Source organism: Mirounga leonina, unplaced genomic scaffold (assembly GCF_011800145.1).
Source record: "Mirounga leonina isolate KUSES-001 unplaced genomic scaffold, KU_Mleo_1.0 Mir_101595, whole genome shotgun sequence".
NCBI lineage: Eukaryota > Metazoa > Chordata > Mammalia > Carnivora > Phocidae > Mirounga > Mirounga leonina.
Window position 1 is genome coordinate 3002971 of NW_023270158.1, and position 21502 is coordinate 3024472.

The 21502-nt window shown below is 39.4% G+C and overlaps 1 protein-coding gene across 1 annotated transcript in view; it reads left to right on the plus strand.

The window, feature by feature from the left end:
- The window catches only part of REPS2 (RALBP1 associated Eps domain containing 2), a 216897-nt gene that overhangs the window by 102538 nt on the left and 92857 nt on the right, over window positions 1–21502 (plus strand). Inside the window, exons 7-10 of the mRNA XM_035000243.1 lie at window positions 6503–6566; window positions 9469–9611; window positions 14706–14800; window positions 21430–21499. Coding sequence (XP_034856134.1) covers window positions 6503–6566; window positions 9469–9611; window positions 14706–14800; window positions 21430–21499 — 372 coding nt within the window. The remainder of the gene's footprint in view (window positions 1–6502; window positions 6567–9468; window positions 9612–14705; window positions 14801–21429; window positions 21500–21502) is intronic.

Below are 21502 nucleotides of genomic sequence, written 5' to 3' on the forward strand. Positions count from 1 at the left end.
CAGTGAAATAGTAGAGTCTGGAAGAAAAATTCATAAAACTTTCCTTTTGTACTTCAATTTTGAAGAATAACAATATGCCCTCAATAACTGTAACCTGACGTACTGAATGTGGACTAATTTTCTCTTGAGAAATAAGGTGTGTAATTGAAATATACTTATATAAATTCAGACATAATTTTTCTAATTGATGGTAATACTTTATTCTAAGGAGAATATTGTAGATACAACAAATTCATGTTGGCAACAGGACTTAAAATAAGCAGAAACCCAGATTGACCATTTGCTAACCTTACCCACTGCTTAAGTGAGTTTTAAAATTTTTTTTAAAGATTTTATTTATTTATTTGAGAGAGAGAGAGAGCACGAGCCGGAGGGGCGTCTCAGGGGGAGAGGGAGACACGGGGCTCCATGTGGGGCTCGATCCCAGGACCCTGGACCTGAGTTGAAGGCAGACGCTTAACCGACTGAGCCACCCAAGCGCCCCTTAAGTGAGTTTCTTCATAATGTATGTGTATAAGTAGACAAATACAAATGGGTAGCTGTTAGGAGTGTTTTTATTTTAACTTTTTTATTTTGCAGAATTTCAAATACGGATACAACTAGAGTGGCTAGTATAACAAACCCCTCTGTAACCTATTACACAGCACCAATGATTTTGTTCTGTCTGTATCCTCTCTCAGCCCAGATGATTTTGAAGCAGTTATCAGATCATTTCATTTGAAAGTATTTCAGGTCGTATCTCGAATGATAAGAAAGACTTCTTTTAAAAACATAACCGCAATTCATTGGCACACATGAAAAAAATACAAAACACATTTCCTTAATGTTATCAAGTCTTTGTTCAGATTTCCCTGATTGTCTCACAAATGCCTTTTAAAAACAGTTTAGTTTGTTTAAGGTCAAGAGGGGTTAATATATTGCAATTAGGTGTTGTCTCTTTTAAAAAAACATCTTTTTTTGAGATATTAACATAAAATTCACCCCTGTAAAAAGTGTACAGTTTAGTGGTTTTCGTGTATTTACAGAGTATATTCACAATCTGAATTTAGAGCACTTTCATTACCCCTAACAAACACCTACTTATTAGCAATTATTCCCCATTCCTGCTCTCCCCACCTCCCAGCCCTACATAATGACTAAACTACTTTTTCTTTCTAAAGATTCACCTATTTTGGGCTTTTCCTATAAATGAAATCATATAATGTGTGGTCTTTTTTCGTGTCTGACTTCTTTCACTTAGCATAATATTTTTAAGGTTTATCCAGGTTGTACTATGTACTAGAACTTCATTGCTTTTTTATGGCTGAATAATTTCCATTGTATAGATATACTACTTTTTATTTATTCATGAGTTGATGGGCACTTGATTTGTGTTGTTTCCACTTTTTGGCTCTTAAGAATAATGTTGTTCAGGGGTGCCTGGGTGGCTCAGTCAGTTGAGTGGCTGCCTTCAGCTCAGGTCATGATCCTGGAGTCCCGGGATCAAGCCCCACATCGGCCTCTCTGTTCAGTGGGGAGTCCGCTTCTCCTTCTGCTCCGCACCCCGCTCTCGTCCTCGCTCTCTCACTCTCTCAAATAAATAAAAAATCTTAAAAAAAAAAAAAAAGAAAATTGCTACTCAGAACATTTGTGTGCACGTTTTCGTATAGATGTATGTTTTTATTTCCCTTAAATATATACCTAGAAGTGGAATTGCTGGGTCATATCGTAACTCTGTGTTCAATCATTTGAGGACCAGTCAGACTGTTTTGCACGGTGGCTGCATCATTTTACATTGCCACCAGCAGCATATGAAGGTTCCAGTTACTCACCAACACTTATTATCTGTCTTTTGCTTATAGCCAACACTTAACTGTCTTTTGCTTTTAGCCATCCTAGTGATGCTAGATGGGCCAAGGTCCTGAGAGGGAGGGCCTCAGGCCTCTTGCCTTGAGTGTTCTTGGCTTTGTGTGAGAAAGAATTCAAGAGCAAGCGGTTTAGAAAAACAGACAAAAATTTATTAAGTATAGAAGTGAGAAAGGAGTTACTTCACAGATAGAATAGTGATATCTTCTCCCAGGTGAGGAAGACGACCCCCCCTTTGCTTCTAAGAAAGGGTTTTGTAAGTTTGAAAAATTAGCTAACTCTGTAGGGAGGGGCTTACTCCTTAATTTTGGGTTTATCATTTACATTGGGTAGTTAGTTTTGCCATTGTCTTAGGGTTGTGAAATTACCCACAGGGAGCAATTTTAAGAATGTCCGGCCTTTGTGGCTTTTATTGCCCGAGGGAGTGGGGTCTTGTGGTCTTCCATGAGTCAGATCTTGTGACTCTGTCTACTACCTGCTGACTTTTAGGTTAAGGGTCAGTCTAAAACCAGAATGGCTTTACTTTGATCAACTTGTCTCCTGAGTCTCCCTTCCCTCCTACCTCGCTAGTGAGTGTGAAGTAGTATCTCTTTGTGGTTATGATTAGCATTTCCCAGATGAAAAATGAAATTGAACATCCTTTCATGTTCTTATTAACCATTTGTTTATCTTCTTTAGAGAAATGTCTATTCAAATCCTTTGCCATTTTAAACAAATACTGAATGGTAAGAGTTCCTTATGTACAGGCATAACTTCGATGTATTGAAGGTTTGGTTCTAAATGATGGCAATGAAGTGGATATTGCAATAAAGCATGTCAAATAAATTTTTTGATTTCCCAGTGCATATAAAAATTATATTTACACTATACTATAGTCTGTTAAGGGTACAATAGCATTGTATCTTAAAAAAAGCACTGTAGGGACGCCTGGGTGGCTCAGTCGGTTAAGCGTCTGCCTTCAGCTCAGGTCATGATCCCAGGGTCCCGGGATCGAGTCCCGCATCGGGCTCCCTGCTCCTTGGGGAGCCTGCTTCTCCCTTGCCTCTGCCTCTCTCTCTCTCTATCTCTCATGAATAAATAAATAAAATCTTAAAAAAAAAAGCACTGTATATGTTTTAATTAAAAAATAATTTATTGCTAAAATATACAAACCATCATGTGAGCTTTCAGTGAGTTGTAATCACTGATCACAGATCACCATAACAAATATAATAATAATGGAAAAGTTTGAAATATTGCAAGAATTACCAAAATGTGATATACAGACACGAGGTGAGCAAATGCTTTTGGAAAAATGGTACCAATAGGCTTGCTCAACACAAGGATGCCACGGACCTTCAGTTTGTAAAAAAAAAAAAAAAAAAAAAAATGCAACATTTGCCAAGTGCAGTAAAGTGAAGCATAATAAAACGAGGTATGCCTGTATTCTAGATACATGTTCCTTATCACATATTGGATTTGGAAATATTTTTTCTCAGTGGGTGGCTTGTTTAGTGTTGATGGTGTCCAGTTTATCTATTTCTTGTTGATTGTGCTTTTGGTGCCATAAAGATCATTGCCTAAACCAAGTTCATGAAAATTTATGTCTATATTTTCCTCTAAGCAGGTATATATATTACAGTTTTATCTCTTACATTTAGGTCTTTGATCCATTTTGAGTTAATTTTTGTGTATGATATCAGGTAGGTGTTCAAATTACTTCTTTCAGGGGCGCCTGGGTGGCTCAGTCGTTAAGCGTCTGCCTTCGGCTTGGGTCATGGTCCCAGGGTCCTGGGATCGAGCCCCGCATCGGGCTCCCTGCTCGGCGGGAAGCCTACTTCTCCCTCTCCCACTCCCCCTGCTTGTGTTCCCTCTCTAGCTGTCTCTCTCTCTCTGTCAAATAAATAAATAAAATCTTTAAAAAAAAATTGCTTCTTTCACATGTGGATCTCCAGTTGTCCCAGCACATTTTTTTTGAAAAAGTGATTCTTCCCATGATTTAATTGTTTTAGCATTCTTGTCAAAATTCAGTTTACTATGAATGTGAGGGTTTATTTCTGGATGTTAATTTTTTCGCACTGATTTTCACTGTTTAGTCTAATGCCAGTACCACACTGTCTTGAGTATTGTAGGTTTTGAAATTAGGAAGTGGGAGTTCTCCAGCTTTGTTCTTGTCACCTTTAATTGTTTTGATTTCAATTTTTAGGGATTGTGGTCTTTTTGAAATTTAGTTTTATACACATATAAATATTTTCACAATTCTGAATTTGAGTCTACAAAACAATTTACAAAGAAGTCTAGCTTCTATTCCTATCCCCTCTGCCCTTTCCTTCCTTGCCCCCTTTTTTATGGTTTGTCTGTTTTTAAAAGTAAAAGCAAATTCATGTATGTGTGAATAGATCTATATGTGTGTGTATATTCTTATCTCCCATCTTTTGTGAGATAAATGGTAGCATACGATTTATACTTCTCTCCACCTTGCTTGTTCCACTTAACATTATGTCCTGGTGATTACTCCATATTGCATGTAGACATATTTCCCATTCGCTTTTATAAGTTGTGTACTACTAGATTGTGTGATATGCAGTCATTTATTTAGCTAGTCCCCTTTTGGGATTATTTCTAGTCTTTTGCTATTACACATATTTTTGTTGTGAATAACCCTCTGTACTTCTTTGTCAGTGTATCTTTGGATAATCCAATTTTGCTAGATGTTGCAAAACACTCCTTTAGTGGGGTTGTACCGTGCTGTCATTTCACCAGCATTGTAGGAAATGCCCATTTTCCCACAGTCTTACTATCACTACATGTTCACTGACTTTTGTATTTTTCCTCCATTTGATAGGCAAGAAATCATGTCTTTGTGTGGCTCTATTTTATGGATCTCTTACAAAGAAGGTTGAGGGTTTTTTATATATGTAAATGATTAAGAGTCAGTTGGGCACCTGGCTGGCTTAATTGGTAAGAGCATGCAACTCTTGATTTTGGGGTCATGAGTTCGAGTCCCATGTTGGGGTAGAGTTTACTTAAATAAAAAAAAAGGGTCAGTTGCATCTATTTCTGTGAACTGTCATAGCTCTACCCATTTTTGTATTGTGTTATTGGTCTTTATTTTTGAAAGATTTTATCTGTTCATTGTGTTAATATTTATCACTGATACATCAATGCTATGTAAAGCTGTTTTTTACTGGGCTGAGAGACTCCTTGTAATAGAAAGTTTGAATCCACATTTTGATGTTTGATTGCTGACAACTTTTTTAAGCCTCACCTCTCCCTCTTTTGCCCCATATAAAGCTTCCCAGCAGGTCTGAAAATGGCTGGAGAGAGCAAGGAAAGGAGGCTGGGTTGGGGTTTCTAGGTTGGCTGGGATTAGGGCTGGGGTGAGGGTTCCCCCTCACTAATTAAACATCTGTCGGCACCAAAGGAGGGAGCACTTGGGCTTTCTCATCAGCTTCCTTCTCTGGCAGGCGACAGCCAGGGCACGACTGAATTTGTTAGCTGTTGGCTTCCGGATGGGCCCTACCTAATCTCTTTGGGACACCATGCCAGAACAGTCTCTCTCTACTGTCTGAAGGCCAGGCTGGGTCTCTGGCTTGGGTTTGGGCCTAGTGTAATTTGAAGAAAGGATATCAAGGGAGAAAAAGAAGAATGAGTTGAGGGGAGAATGTCTTTATATCTATAAAATAGCTGATAAATAGGCTCTTAAGACATCTCTGATAAATGTTTGACAGGGTAGCTTCACTGATGGCCAGCAGTCCTGTGACAGCATTATTTCCCAGGATGCTTTTGAGACAAAGCTCATTGGTTAATAGGGCATTTTGCCTTTGATCCTTAATAATTTAATCAAAGGACAATACATCTGTTTTAGGGTCCATTATAATCCCTTGTTTTAAGACCAGTTAGAAGACTTGTGATTGCCAAGGAAAGGCTTTTGACTTAATCAGTTTAGAGCTTGAGGCTTGGATTTGACTGTACTTTGTGTTAGAATTGAGGCCTTTGAATTTTGAATTTGTGGTCTTAGAGCTGAAACCATAAAAAATTTCAATCTCAGTAAGGATCAGTCTAACATTTTAAGTGCAGTTGGGACTTGGAGCTATATAACGTGTAAAATGGAATGATTACCTGATTTCAATAGATACTGGTAAATTTGTGATAGATAAAGAAAGTAGCAAGAGGTTCCTGGATAAGTTTCTTAAAGAGCCACCAAGAGATCTTAAATTTCACCAGACTCTTTACCATGTCTTTGTGTGATAAGATCAATGGTGTTAATTTTCTTTTTGCTGTTTTCTACCATGATTGTATATTACTTTCTCATCCTTTCATTAAAAGTGCTTGACAGATTTTTACTTTAATAATTTTGAAATTTGTCTTTTGAATTTTGAATAAACTTTTGCAGATTTTTGGAAAAATGAAGAAGGAATTTATGTGATTCACATATCATAATAAGTATTATGATATTGTTTCTTTTGCCCTATTGTAATTTATATATTCTTTTAAAAGCTGTTCATATGTTGTTTTTAGCCATAGGATTTATAGTTGCTTTGATGAACAAATGTTACATTTGTTGTTATATGGTAGGGATTCTGAATGAAAAAATGGTGATTCATTTATATATAAATATAAAAGCTGCTCTAGATAAGTAATTAATGATTTATTTAAACAATGGCTCTCTTGGCAGGTTCTGTGGCCAAGAACTTCTTCACCAAATCAAAGCTTTCCATTCCAGAACTCTCCTACATATGGTAAGTATAATTAATGCCATATTAGTATTATAGTGTCATTACATACCCATTCCTTAGCTCCTACTTTTGCATTTTGAAAGTTTTATCTTTTGAATGTTTTCTTTTTAAAGATTTTATTATTTATTTGACAGAGAGAGAGAGAGAGCACAAGCAGGGGGAGTGGCAGGCAGAGAGAGAGGGAGAAGCAGGCTCCCCGCTGAGCAGAGAGCCCGACGCGGGGCTGATCCCAGGACCCCGGGATTATGACCTGAGCCGAAAGCAGATGCTTAACCAACTGAGCCACCCAGGCACCCCTTGAATGTTTTTTTAAAAAGAATTTATTTATTTATTTTAGAGAGCACAAATGGGGAGGGGCAAAAGAGAGGGAAAGAATCTCAAGCGACTCCCCACTGAGCATGGAGCCTGACACGGGCTCAAATTCACGACCCTAAGATCATGACCTGAGCTGAAATCAAGAGTCAGACACTTAACTGACTGTGCCACCCGGGGGCCCCTTGAATGTTTTTTTTAACAGACGAAGAGAGTGAATAGAACTTAAGACTTTTGTTGCTGTGAGGTTATTATAACTATATTATATATATTGTTATATATATTATAAGTTATTATATGAAAAGTTATTATATTATATATAAGTTACTATATGAAAAGCACAATGTTCAGTGTGTGGCGCACTGTATCTGTTAGCTGTTATTTAAAAATTAATTTTGCAATTATTATCCTCCTCTAGATCTCTTTCCTGTCTAAACAATTGTGTGGGCATATGAGCATTCCCATCTTGTGAATTTCATTTTCAGATATTTCTACTCGATATGATGCAGGTACCCAGAGGATCTTGAAAAACTCTTCTTTAAAATATTTTATGAGGCCAGGTGAACAAGAAGGTCCACATATGTTTTGGAATTAAGTCAAATTTGACTATTCTAGCTGCCTCTGAGCTTCATCAGTTTGGCTGGGCCCTAGTTCAGACTTGCAGCTGTGGTGCGCACTGCATCTTGCTGCTGCGCCGGCTGCAGCCCATGCTCCCGAAGGGCTGTACCAGGACAGTCCAGATGGCTCATTTGCGTTTATGAGAACGCTCGGTGCCTCTGTAAACTCCCGGCTGTGTGTGGGCTCTTCTTCCTCAAGCCTGGGGGGGAGACCATGCTGCTATAAATATATAATTAAAACATTGGAATATTTATATGAGACTTTTTTCACGAGGATTTACAAAAATTGTGGCAGGATTTAAAATTGCTTGTCATGTTTTGTGCATTTTATTGGAAAACTATTCCAGTAACACTTGTGCGTGCCAGTGTATCTGGGATTCTGAGCTGGATTTAGGTTCTTTAGCAATATATTCTGGCATTTTTTTTTTTTTTTTTTTTACAACAAGCCTTATATTAGATTTTAAAGCTAGGGGGGAAAAAAGGAATTATCATTTTGAAAAGAAGACACTCTGTTTTGGCAGAATTCCCAGTCTTAACATTATTGGCATGAGGCTTTCTATCTTTTTGTTGAGACATACCCATGAAAGCTGAATGGTATTCTCTCCACCCAGCGTTTGAAACAGTTCCCTGACTTCTCACCCTGGGGAGCTGCTTTCAGGGCTGGTGTATTCTAAATATTGGAGGGGAGGAGAATGTGATTGGTCCAGAGGAAAGTTAGGGAGCTTACCTTCTATATTTCTTCTTTGAAATAGTGATAGCTTTCCAGCACGGTTTTATATCCTATCTCTTTACTTGTCCCAGCACAAGTATATAGTCTCTATACACCTAAGAGACTGGTTGATCTTAGTTACTTTGGCAAATAGGTTTCTTTTGTGCTGAGTAAATAGGTCTGTGCCTTTTAGTGGGAGACACTGAAGCAAAGATAAGCCTTTTCAAGACTTTCTTCCTTTCTGTCTTATCTGGTTCCAGCCTTCCCAAGTTGCTGGTTTTATCTGAAAACATAATTCGACCAGTATTTATTATTACTAATATTATTTTTTTTAAAGATTTTATTTATTTGGCAGAGAGAGAGCGAGAGAGGGAACACAAGCAAGGGGGAGTGGGAGAGGGAGAAGCAGACTCCCCGTGGAGCAGGGAGCCCGATGCGGGGCTCCATCCCAGGACCCTGGGGTCATGACCTGAGCGGAAGGCAGCTGCTTAACGACTGAGCCACCCAGGCGCCCTATCAAGCAAATCTTTGATACAACATTTATGTGACTTGAAAAGTTCAGGGTTCTTCCTTAAAGCTGAAAAATAAAGTGCTCATTTCTGAGCTCGGGTAACTGTATAATGGCTGGGACAACTGTAAAAAGGTTGAGGCCCGCCCTTACTCTGACTGTTGTGAGCACCAGGTCTGGAGCTCTTCACACCACCCATTTACTACTGAATGACTGTTGACTAATGAATCCTGAGCCTTATTTTCCTTTTTGTGCTATAGTTTCTTGTCTTGTGTACTCAGTGCTGTAAAACAGACCTGCCAGAGAACCTGAAGAGTGTAAAGTTTTGTTTATGAAGTGGTGCTGGTACCAGCGCTGTTGATCAGCCGTCGTCCTCCAAGTGCTCCCTGAGATTTCATAGGAGTTTGGAGACTTTGCAGGGCCACCACCAGAGAGCCTGGGAGTTGTGTTTGCATACTTTTTTTTTAAAGATTTATTTATTTATTTAATTTGAGGTGGGTGGGGAAGGGGCAGAGATGCAGGTGGGGTGGGGAAGGGGCAGGGGCAAAGGGAGAGGGAGAGTCTTAAGCAATCTCTGCGCTGAGTACAGAGCCCGACATGGGTCTCTATCTTAGGACCCTGAGATCATGACCTGAGCTGAAACCAAGAGTTGGATGCTTAACGGACTGCGCCACCCAGGTGCCTCATGTTTGCATATTTGAGGCTGAGTATCTTTTCCTCTAAGCCCCATGTTAGGTGCTTGTGACATGTTATATTTAGGGAACTTAGTGATGCTGACTGCGATGGAGCCCTGACCCTGCCTGAGTTCTGTGCTGCATTTCATCTCATTGTGGCTCGGAAAAACGGTTACCCACTACCCGAGGGCCTGCCTCCGACTCTGCAGCCAGAGTACCTGCAAGCAGGTAAGGCCTCATCAAAGTCCTAAACCTTTGACATTTTCCATCCAGGCCTTATTATAAGCACTTTTTGTGCCTTCAGGTGGTATCCAGGCACTTTGTGGAGTCTTTTATGTCTAAAGTCCTTTAACCGATATTAGACTCTCATATCTTATGATATAAGTAATAGGGATGATATGGGTTAAGTGTGAGTCATCTGTTATTCCCATTCTATTGTTCTCTGGATGGATTTGAACCAGTCACTTACCCTTTCATGAAAATTGTGGAGTAGGCAAGTACTGAACCTCCTAGCTGATATAAAATGAAGAGAAAGATCTTCCTGTAGAGCCAAGTGCTGACTTGGCATCTTTAGGTACATCCTAGTGTCCCCAAGTGGCCTGGGGCAATGGAATGGAATGGAACTCTTATACCTGATGAAGTTAAAAAATTACATGCCAGGAAATGTACAAAGTGCTGTGATCTTAATGTTCCCTTGAAAAATTTTTACATCTGTATACATCTATGTAACTGCAATCAGATAGAGATACAGAACATTTGGCACACCACAAGGTTGGACTACAACTCTTTGTCTTTCTCCTTAATAAAGCTATTACCCCCATACCCTTTCAATAAGAAAGAGTCATGGTGAGTCTAACATTTGTATCAATTCTTTTGGAAGATTAAGTGTCTCTTGCCCTTTTCAAAGGCAGTGGGCACTGATAACGATGTCTGTTACTCAGAGAAGTATAGCTTCCATTGAAAGGGTCCAGAAACAGTTGGTGCTGTCAATAAGCTTTCTCAGTTTTTAGGGAAGGCCTCTTAAAAACATGAGAACTCTAGTTATGGATGATTGTTGGCAAGAAGGAGCAATGTCTAAAGAAACTGAATAGTCTTTAACAGAGTACACATTTCGTGTTTAGATTTGAAAAAGGCCCTAGTTTCTCATGTCTTGTCCCCTCATAACAACACTAGATTTAAAGTGGCCTGTGAATTATCTAAGTCAGTCTTGGGGTCTCTGACTCTTAAATAAAAAGTCTGTCATTTTCTGTATTTGGTAGTGAGTGGGCCAAAGCTCAACCAAAGGGAAGAGACCAAGTGTGTGGCCACTGCCAGTGGCAGGTAAACATGTTGGGGGGAGAGTGACCCGTTCTGGGATCTTCCCTAAATGCCTCCATAAAATGTATGAAGGGGAGAGTTCAGGCAGTAGACGCTACTACTAATTTCAGAGCTTAGACTTTGCAAATAGCAGCTGCTTTCTGACTGCAGCAGGATGTAACTCCAGCCTGCTGCTACCCTTCCTTCTAGGCTGGGGGCGACCCTCGTGGGTCCCCAGGAACCAGTTTGCAATTGGGCAGCATGGCATACAGCTCTGTTTCTACTTTGGTGTCTATCTCACCATCTTTTTCTCTCTGTTCCTCCTGGATTGAGGCAAAGAAGAGCTAACATCCTTGGGGCTATCTTGGCAAGGGTGTAGCTTTCATAACCAAGTCAGTATCAGGTCATCCAGGAGCCCCTTCTCCTGGGAGCAGGGCCACATGGAGCTTTGTCTCTTTCATGGGGATGAACAGCTGACCAGAGGGCAAAGGTCTGCTCCAGGACTATTTAGTTATATTTAATACTGTCACTGTTTCCTATTGTGAGGCCTGGGCATCTTATTGTGGTAACCTTATTTCCCCAACCCACACTTAGCTTTCTGTCTTTGGGTTTTGATGAATGCTGTTGTACTGTTCTGATGTCCTGTGGCCATGGAACCTCTGCCAGGTGTCATGACTCCTTGTTTGAGGGGTCACTTTGTAGGTATCCAAGTATTTCATGGATTGTTTCAAAAGCTACTGATAAAATTTAAAAAAAATCTGAAAGCCCTGTGCAAAAAGTGTGTTAACAGAAGACAAGTAGCCTCCTTTGATTCCTTCACTGCTGCAAGTGGCTGCTTTTGCCTTGCTTATGCAGTAGCGGGGAGTCTGTAAAACAGAGTGCCAGTCAAGAGGCATCTTCCTTTCGTTTGGAATGAAGCCCCTTGTTTGTTCCTGATCTTTTGTGGAGGCTGTCAGCATGCATTTAGACAGAAACAACTGGAGAATTCATCACATACCCTTCAATTAAACAAAACTGCACATCGTTTCCAGAGCTTGTGGGATTCATCTTAAATAATAATTACACAGTTCTAACAAAAACCATTAGAGACCTCATAAAACTCCATCAAACTCAGTGATGGTATATTTTAGGCAAACCCTGAGGGTTTAACAGTTAACTTTTTAATGTTTATCACTCATGTTTATTTTTGTATATAGCTCAAGAAAATGGCCAGAACTGTCTAGGTTTTCTTTGTACTTTTAGACTGCATATATGAGTGATTCTGTTCATTTTGGGGGTTCATTTTTATGGTATCCCACTTGGCTTTTTTAAAAGCTTACCTTTTGTTGCATTTTTTTTTCTGATCTACATTCAGTCTTAAAAAAAATCTAATCCAGTTTTCAATAAGATTGGTGAAGAGTATAAATTTGGTTGATACCATCTTGCATTTACAATTATACAAGCTTGTTTTCAATAAAATAATGAAACAAATTGTTGTATCTGATTTTTTCCCTAATAGTGGAAATTAAAGGACACAGTTGGAAGGAAAAGTTGGATTACTTGGTAGCTTACCCATGGGCCTTTGATATTTTCCTGTCTAGGTGACTGGGTGGATTGTGGTATAGATTTTTACTGTAGAGTTTGTTAAAAATAATTGTGTGAGCACTGTGTTACTCTCACTGGTCAGAATGCTGTATAGAACAGCATTTTTACCGTCATGGAACTTGCCGGCAGTTAGAGGATCGATGTTCAGTAAACTCGTGTACTTGTAATTAGAGGCAGTGATAGGTGCTGTGGAGAAGCATAGCTGCAGCAAGAGGGTGTATGACCTTGGGGAAGACTTCCTTAAATATTTGAGCTAAGATGTGAAGGATGAGCTAAGGGCTATGTAGGTGAAGAAGGGGGCAAGAGTAGGCTCTGGGCAGAGGGGGCAGCGGGTATGCTGCAGAGGCCCTCAGAGGGGACTTGGAGCACGGGAGGCATGGAAAGTTCAGGCCACAGCATCTGGAGTGCTAGGAGCTAGAGCTGGAGGGGCTGGGGATGAGGCTGAAGAGGAAGGTACGGAACAAACCATGGGCAATGACGTTGATGGGTTTTAAGCAGGGAAGTGCCACAGAGTTGCTGTCGGAGAGGATTGTGCTGGTTGCTGATTGGAGAGCAGGTTTTGAGGAGCAAGGGTGCAAACTCAAAGACCAGGTTATGGCAGCAGTCCAGTTAGATCCACAGGGGGCTGGCACTAGGGAGGTAACAGTGGAGTTGGAGAGATGGGGACAGGCTAGAGAGAAATTTAGCAGTTAACAATGGCATTTGTAGGTTTGGAAAGTGTTAGGTTTCTCTGTAGCAAGACCCTCTCATGATAAAGCTTAAGTCATGTAATAATTCTAGTCAAATCACTGATTGGTAAACTAGAAGCAGAAATCTTAAACCTGCTTGTGTGGCCGGATTGTGGAATGGTACTTGGAAAGGTGTTTTGCTGAGTTTTTACCAAGGAAATGAGACTACGTGGTATAGTCAGAAAAATTGCCAGGGCCCGAGATTTGCCCTACTTGATATTGTTGCAGGATCGCAGGGTTCTTGTCTCATAGAGTCGAAGAATGACCTCTCAGACACAAAGGGGTGAAGTGAAAGTTTATTAAGTAAGGTGAGAGCAGAAAGGAAATAAAAAGCTCTCAGAATGAGAGGGGTCCTGAATGGGTTGCCACTGAGGGGTTTTAGGCTGGTCTTTTATTGAAAACTTGACCTAGGGAGCTTGTGGCCTTGAGATTCTTGGGCCATCTTGGTCTGAGCAGGGACTATTGGTAACACCCTTAAGGACTGACTTCTTTGAGGTTTGGTCAATTTCTGTGATTACACTGTAGCCGCCAAAGAAAAATATTCCCTCACATCAGGGGCCAGATGGCCTGGTCTACTCCCTTATCTCTTGTTCACTCTTTCAGAGCCTAGTCAAGGGCCCCCTATCTCTCCCTGCCTATATCTTAACCCTATCCTTACTCAATATCAGTGAAATTCAGACCAAAGTAAGCAAACGAACAATTTAAGGTGCTTATACTGAACTGCATATGGTAGCTGTTAGTGGCCAGTACTTTACTGCAGAGGCAAGGTGGCATTTCAAACTCTGGTGGGGGTGGGAGGGTGAGAAAGGATTAAAAATAATGCCAATCCATTTTTAACATTTGATTCAAAAATTGTTTAAACGTGGCATTAAAATTTTGATTTCTTAATATCTGGTCTTGACAAATTTGTAGCTTCTGGTTATTGTCTACCATGATCTGCTTTTTCCTCCTTGAGATATTGACCAATTTCCTGGTTGTTGAGACATTTCTTTCTTAATTACTTTGAGACAAAGTGGTGAAACAGAATCTGCTTCTCAGAAATGGTGTGTTGAGTATTAGTTTACCAAGTAGCATAATCCACTCAGCTACCCAGCTAACATAGCAGCTTCTGTCACTGTTCTGTTAGAAGAAACCCAAAATGTGATTCTTCTTTCCTTGTTGTAAATCAGCAAGAACTTGTGCTCTTATTTTTGTTATTTCTGCTAACCAAAAGAAAAGAGTATTTTATAAAGTTTTCTTGGTCCCCTATCATTAAAAGATCATGTCTATTTCAAACAATAATAGCTAAAATGAAGTATTTCCTTACTTAATGTTTATAGCATTAAAACTATCACCAGTTACTGCCATTTAGAAATTAATGCTAGTAGCATAGTTAAAATGTAAAGTATTGTGATAGTGAAGGTTACTACTATGTTACAACGTAAATGCTGACAGTTCAAGTCCCTGGTCTTGCATTTACCAGCTATATGACCTTGAGTAAGTTGCTTAACTTCCCTGCTCCTTAATTTCATAACATGTAAAATGGGGATGATAGAAATAGTAGGTTGTGTATGTGAAGAACTTAAAATAATACCTTGGCGTGATTACTGCCATAAGTAGTGTATTGGTGCTAGCAGATTTTGTTGTTATATTTCCTAAGCACAGAAGAGCTGATAGGAAACAATGCCTGCTGTGAATATAGTATATATTCTTATGTATTTTTGTTTCTTCTTAGCCTTTCCTAAGCCCAAGCGGGAGTGCACACTATTTGATTCTTATTCTGAGTCAATGCCTGCAAACCAACAACCCCGTGACTTGAATCGGATGGAGGTAAAAGATCTTCATATGTTAATAAATAAGGATGTGTGTGGAATTAAAATCCATTAGCCTGTGTTCTTTACAAACTCTAGAAAATCCACTTTCATAACATTTTCTCTTCATGCCAAGTCCTTATGTTGGGGCTCAGCCTTTCAAATCTAGACACCAGATATATCTATAATTACTTTTTTTCTTTTCTTCTTAGAACTAGATTTAGTGAAATAAGCAAAGTAGTCTCTTGACCTTCTAGGGGTGAAATGTAGGTGTAGACAAAGTAAGCCAGAAAAATGCTAGGCAAGTTGTTTATTTTAACCAAGCTTTAATTTTGAAGTAAATGTAGGAAAGTATTTTTAGTAGCTGAGTTATGAACAAGGTCTTATGGACCCAGAATAGTTGTAAGAGGAAGTTTGAGAACTGTGTAAGAGGATCTCAAAATACAATCAAAGCTGCCTTCTCCCTCAGGGTTTTTTAGTGTTGGGACCAAATGAAGACTGATTTGGATTATCCCCAAGAGGTATCTGTAGAATTCCTACAATGTTGGGCTACTGATGTAAGGTCCTAGCCACATGCTTAGTGGTCCTTAGGTATGCATCAATAAATAGGAGTCATTATGGTTATTGTTAAGGTCAGCACACTCTTCATCATCATTATCACTGTTATGATTGCTGTGATGACACCTTATGATACCTGCTGTTCCCATCCTAAAAAAAAGTCTGGAAATGTGTAATAAATGGCGTTTTACTCATAGGCTGCTATTATAGTCCCCTGACCCTGGTTAAAATTGTTGCAAGATGATGGAAGTCAGACGCAGGATACAGGGCCATTTCTTTCATTTCTTGCCACTGTGTGTGATTATTTATTTTTTTCCATGGGGCTCTCATGCATATAGTCTGTGTTGCAATGACGTCCTCTGTTCCTCTGTGATGGAATCAGCCTGATTCTGCAGTGTTCCCTCTGATAACACCTCTCTTGGCCTCTCTCCTACTCTTTCTTTGAGTCAGAGCCTCTGTTACTTTCCTTAGCAGATTTCTACTCATGGGAAATAGGTATAAAGTGACATCAGGAAGAGTGATAGATGTGCATTTGAAGAGTTTTAGGTTTTTAAATTTCTTTTTTTTAAGAATGTGTACGACTGAAAACAGATAACAGTAATTAGCCACTTTTCCCGACCCTCTGTATACTCTGGGGCTGCTGGCAATGTCTGGAGACTTATGCAGTTGCCCTGTTTTTGTTTGTTTGTTTGCTGTGGGTCCCCTTGCTTGTGTAAAATTATGAGGTTGATTTATTGAAAAATGTCATAAATTCTTATTTTCTCGATAAATGTTATGTTTCAACTTGCCACGGTATCAGGTGGCCTTTGCCCTTCCAACAGAAACAAATAATGCTGTGTTTTAGAGAAATTAATTACTGGCTTGTGTTGCTTTCTCCCATGTAGTCATTTATCATCTGTCTAAAAGGAAAGGAGCCAATATACAGTTGGCTGTGAAGTCTGTAAATGGAGATACTTTTAAACACACGCACACTCTGATGTCCTTGATGACATTATGGATATTCACCTTTATGGATGTGATGTGCAGCTAGTTTTATGTTAGATACTTCTGTATACTTTAAACTGGCTCTTTTGATGGAGGTTGGTGGTAGTTAAAAGTCTTTGCTTTGCCCTGTCCAAACAAGAAAGCAAAACAACAACAACGACAACAACAACAGCAACAACCACAACAACAACTCTTTCTGCACAAAATTGTTATATTCTAGGGTGGGGTGCTTTTACATAATCATGTAATAATATACAGAATTCAAGGACTAAGTAATGAGGTTAATTGAGGCTTTGGCCATTCAAGAAGTGTAGGTCAAATTTTAGTAGCTAATGATTAAATATTTCATTTTCTTCTATTTTATTCATTGTTCTTTCTACCAATCTTTTAATCTCTCATGAATGCATACCTGGGATTTAAATAGATCTTGGTACTAGTCCTGTGAGGGATGACTCCATATAGGTGTTTGTGTTGTGAATGAAGCTGTAGCTGATTCAGGTCATGAGAACTTTGCTCAGCAGTACAGATCAGATCTCTAGACAGCAAAGCTGTAACCATGTACTTGTTTCCTTCAAGAATTAAAGATTATAATTTCAGGTAAAGTCCTCTTTAGCAGTGCTTCTTAGATTACTAGATTTCTTTCTTTTGTAAACAGCTTTACTAAAATATAATTCATATACTATACTCAACTGAAGTATACAATCCAATGGTTTTTAGTGTATTAACAGAGTTGTGCAACCATCAGTATAGTCTTATTTTAGAACATTTTTCATCACTCCAGAAAAGAAAGCCTGTACTCATTAGCACTCATTGACTGTCCTCCCTTCCCCCCAGCCTCTGGTGATCAGTAATCTATTTTCTGTCTCCGAATTTGCCTATTGTGGATATTTCGTATAGAATCATAGAATATTATGGGGGTTTTTTTTGGTGATGCTTTCTTTCGTTTAATATAATGTTTCATTTTTTAAAAAATTTATTTGAGAGAGAGCGTGAGTGAGCACAAGCAGGGTAAAGGGCAGAGGGAGAAGCAGACTCCTTGCTGAACAGGGAGCCTGATGTGGGCCTTGATCCTGGAACTCCAGGATCATGACCTGAGCTGAAGGCAGATGCTTAATGGACTGAGCCAGCCGGGTGCCCCTAGTATAATGTTTCAAAGTTCATTCATGTTCTAGCATGTATCAGTGCTCATTCCTTTTTATTGCTGAGTAGTATTCCATTGTGTGGATCTGCCACATTTTGTCTGTCTGTTCTTCAGTTGATGGACATTTGGCTTGTTCCCACTTTGGAGTTGTGAGAGAAAAAATGCTGTTGTGAACATTCATGTAGCAATTTTTTTGTGAGCACAATGTTTTCAATTCTCTTGGGTGTTTACCTGGAGTGGAGCTGTGTGTCATATTGTAACTTGTGCTTAACTTTTTGAGGTACTACCAAACTGCTTTCCTAAGCACCTGCAGCATTTTACATTCCTCTACCAGTAATGTATGAGGGGTCCAATTGTTCCATATCCTTGTTAACACTTGTTTTGGGGGCGCCCAGGTGGCTCAGTCAGTTAAGCAGCCGACTCCTGGTTTTGGCTCAGGTCATGATCTCAGGGTCCTGGGATTGAGCCCCACGTGGGGCTCCATGCTTAGTGCAAGTCTGCTTGTCTCTCTCCCCTCTCTCTCTTTCTCTCTAAAATAAATAAATAAAATCCTTTAAAAAATACTTGTTATTGTTTGTGGTTTTTATTTTAGCCATTCTAGTGGGAGTGAAGTGGTTGGTATCCCATTGTGGTTTTGAGTTAAGTTTCCTAATGACTACTGATGTTGAGCATCTTTTCTTGTGCTTATTTGCTATTTGTATATCTTCTTTGGTGAGATGTCTATTCAAATCTTTTGTCATTTTATAAATTGGGTTATTATTGAGTTGTAAATATTCTTTATATATTCTGAATATAAGTCCCTTATTCAATATATAATTTGCAAGTATTTTCTTTCTTTGGTTTTTCTTTTTCCTTTCTTTTTTTTTTTTTAAAGATTTTATTTATTTATTTGACAGAGAGAGAGAGAGAGAGAGAGAGCACGAGCAGGGGAGCAGCAGAGGGAGAGGGAGAAGCAGACTCCCTGCTGAGCAGGGAGCCCGATATGGGGCTCGATCCCAGGACCCCAGGATCATGACCCAAGCTGAAGGCAGGTGCCCAACCGACTGAGCCACTCAGGCACCCCTCTTTTTCCTTTCTTCTTTTTTTTAATTCAATGCTTTATTTTATTTTTTTAAAGATTTTATTTATTTATCAGAGAGAGAGAGCACAAGCAGGGGGAATGGCAGGCAGAGGGAGAAGTAGGCTCCCCGCTGAGCAAGGAGCCCGAAGTGGGACTTGATCCCAGGACCCTGGGACCATGACCGAGCTGAAGGCAGACACCCAACTGACTGAGCCACCCAGGCATCCCCTCTTTTTCCTTTCTTGATAGTGACCTCTGTAACACAAATGTCTTTTATTTTAACAAGGTCCAGTTTGTCTCTTTTCTTCTTTTGTTGCTTGTGCTTTTGGTGTCATATCTAAGAAACCATTGCCTAACAGAAGATCATGAATATTTACTCCTCTGTGGTCTTCTAAGAGTTGTATAGTTTTAGATCTTATATTTAGGTCTGTGATCTAGTTTGAGTAAATTATTGTGTATGCCACGAGGAAGAGGTCCACCTTCATCCTTTTTTTTTTTTTTTTAATTTTTTGACAGAGGGAGAGACAGAGAGGGAACACAAGCAGGGGGAGTGGGAGAGGGAGAAGCAGGCTTCCCGCGGAGCAGGGAGCCCAATGCGGGGCTCGATCCCAGGACCCTGGGATCATGACCTGAGCCGAAGGCAGACGCTTAATGACTGAGCCACCCAGGTGCCCCCATCCTTTTTTTTAATGTCAAAGATATATTTATTTATTTTAGAGAGAGAGAAAGAGAGCCGGGGGTGGGAGGGGCAGGGAGGAAGAGGGAGAGAGAGTGTCTTAAGCAGACTCTGTGCTGAGTGTGGAGCCTGATGGAGGGCTTGATCTCATGACCCTGAGATCATGATATGAACCAAAGCCAAGAGTTGGATGCTTAACAGATTGTGCCACCCAGGCGCCCCCACCTTCATTCCTCTGTGTATGGATATCCAGTTATTTCAGAATCATTTATTAAAAGACAATTTTCCCCCATTGAATTGTCTTGCACCTTTGTTGAAAATCAGTTGACTGTAAATGTAAGGGCTTATTTATGGATTCTCAGTTCTATTCCATTGATCTGGATGTCTCTCATAATGCTAGTACCACCCTGTCTTGATGACTATAACTTTGTGGTGAGGTTTGAAATTGGAAAGTCTGAGTCCTTCAACTTTGTTTTTTTTGTTGTTCTTTTTTAAGAATACTTTCACTATTCTGGGTCCTTTGCATTTCTTTATGAGATTTAGGACAAGCTGTTCAAATTCTGCAAAAAAGTGAAGAAGGATTGCACTGAATCTGTAGATGAATTTGGGGGAGTATTGCCACCTTAACAATATTGAGTCTACTGACCCATGAGCATGGGATGCCTTTCTATTTATTTAGGTTTTAAAAATTTCTTTCAAAGGTGCTTTTTTGGGGATGACTTTTTATTTATATTTTCTACTCCTAAATCATTTTCTTTTACTAGGGATCTAGTTATAGTCCAGGTGGGAGAAGCAAATGAAAGAAAGGCACTGTTAAGATACATTCTCTGTTCTATTGGAGATAGTAGACTTTGAATAGGAAATTATATCTGGAGGCTTCATGGTAATGCCAAGAATCACCTGCCTGAGGATTGTTAAATCCTAGATCAGGTTACCACCAAGCAGTACTGAATTCCGTTCTTTGAAACAGTTGAAAAACAGAAATATTGCTTATCTCACTGGGGTTGTTCAGATTCTGAGAGGCAAACCAGTTAACCTTCTGGAGCACTAGATGGCTCCAGGATTTACCTTATTTCCTTTAAGGTTTGTTTGATTTTCTGAATATGTTTAAAATTAAAAGAATATCAAAAGGCATATAGTGACAAGTCCTCCTCCCATCCTTTCCCCCATCTACCCAGTCACCCTTCAATTTTTATGTATCTTTCCAGAATTTATATATATATAGTAAATATTAATATATATTCTTTTATCAGAGGTCTTAGAATGCATATTAATTAAGACTTTGTAAGAAATAAATTTATAGTAAGTAGATTTTAAATAGGATTTTATTATTATTATTATTTTTTAAGATTTTATTTATTTGTTAACAGAGAGAGAGACAGCAAAAGAGGGAACACAAACAGGGAGAGTGGGAGAGGGAGAAGCAGGCTTCCTGCCGAGCAGGGAGCCCGATGTGGGACTCGATCCCAGGACCCTGGGATCATGACCTGAGTTGAAGGCAGACGCTTAATGACTGAGCCACCCAGGCGCCCCTTAAATAGAATTTTAAGTGACCAATATGTGATCAATTTGAGTATTCTTTCTTATTAGTATTAGTGAAGACTTCCCCTAATTGAGTTAGGAGAAAATTTTGTTCTGCTCATTTTTCTTATTCCTTGACAAGGGGCTGTTTGAATCAGGGTTGAACACTCTCTGCATAACAGATTTTGGCAAATATCTACATTATGGGGCCACTTGTCAGAACCTCTCTCTGCTTGTGAAAAAGTACATAAAGTGCAAGTTTGTTTTTGGCAGAATGGGCAAATGTTACACAATTCTCTGGCTGAATCCCACACCAGATTCAGATTTATTGTGCAGTCTTATACATATGCCTAAATCTGAATCGTCATTTTTTTTCTCTGCACGTGTAAATTTTCTTTTTTTAAAAAAATGTAAAAAATTTTTAAAGTAATCTCTACACCCAGTGTGGGACTCGAACTCAGGACCCTGAGATCAAGAGTCACGCACTCTACTGACTGAGCCAGCCGGGTGCCCCATATGTAAAATTTCAACACAAGTTAACCTATACCTCACTAGGAATCTAATAAAATAAAGTAGTATTAAATGTCAGAGTTTACTGAAGACAGGAATATTGGCAAAATGTGTTGTTTTTAAAGCATTTTCATCATATGTACATGTAACTTAATTTACACTTCAACCTGTATAATTTATTTACTTTTCTTTTCCAAGAAGCTATCTATTAAAGACATGGCTGACTTTCCTGTCCCAGCCCAAGATGTGACTAGTGATGACAAACAAGGTA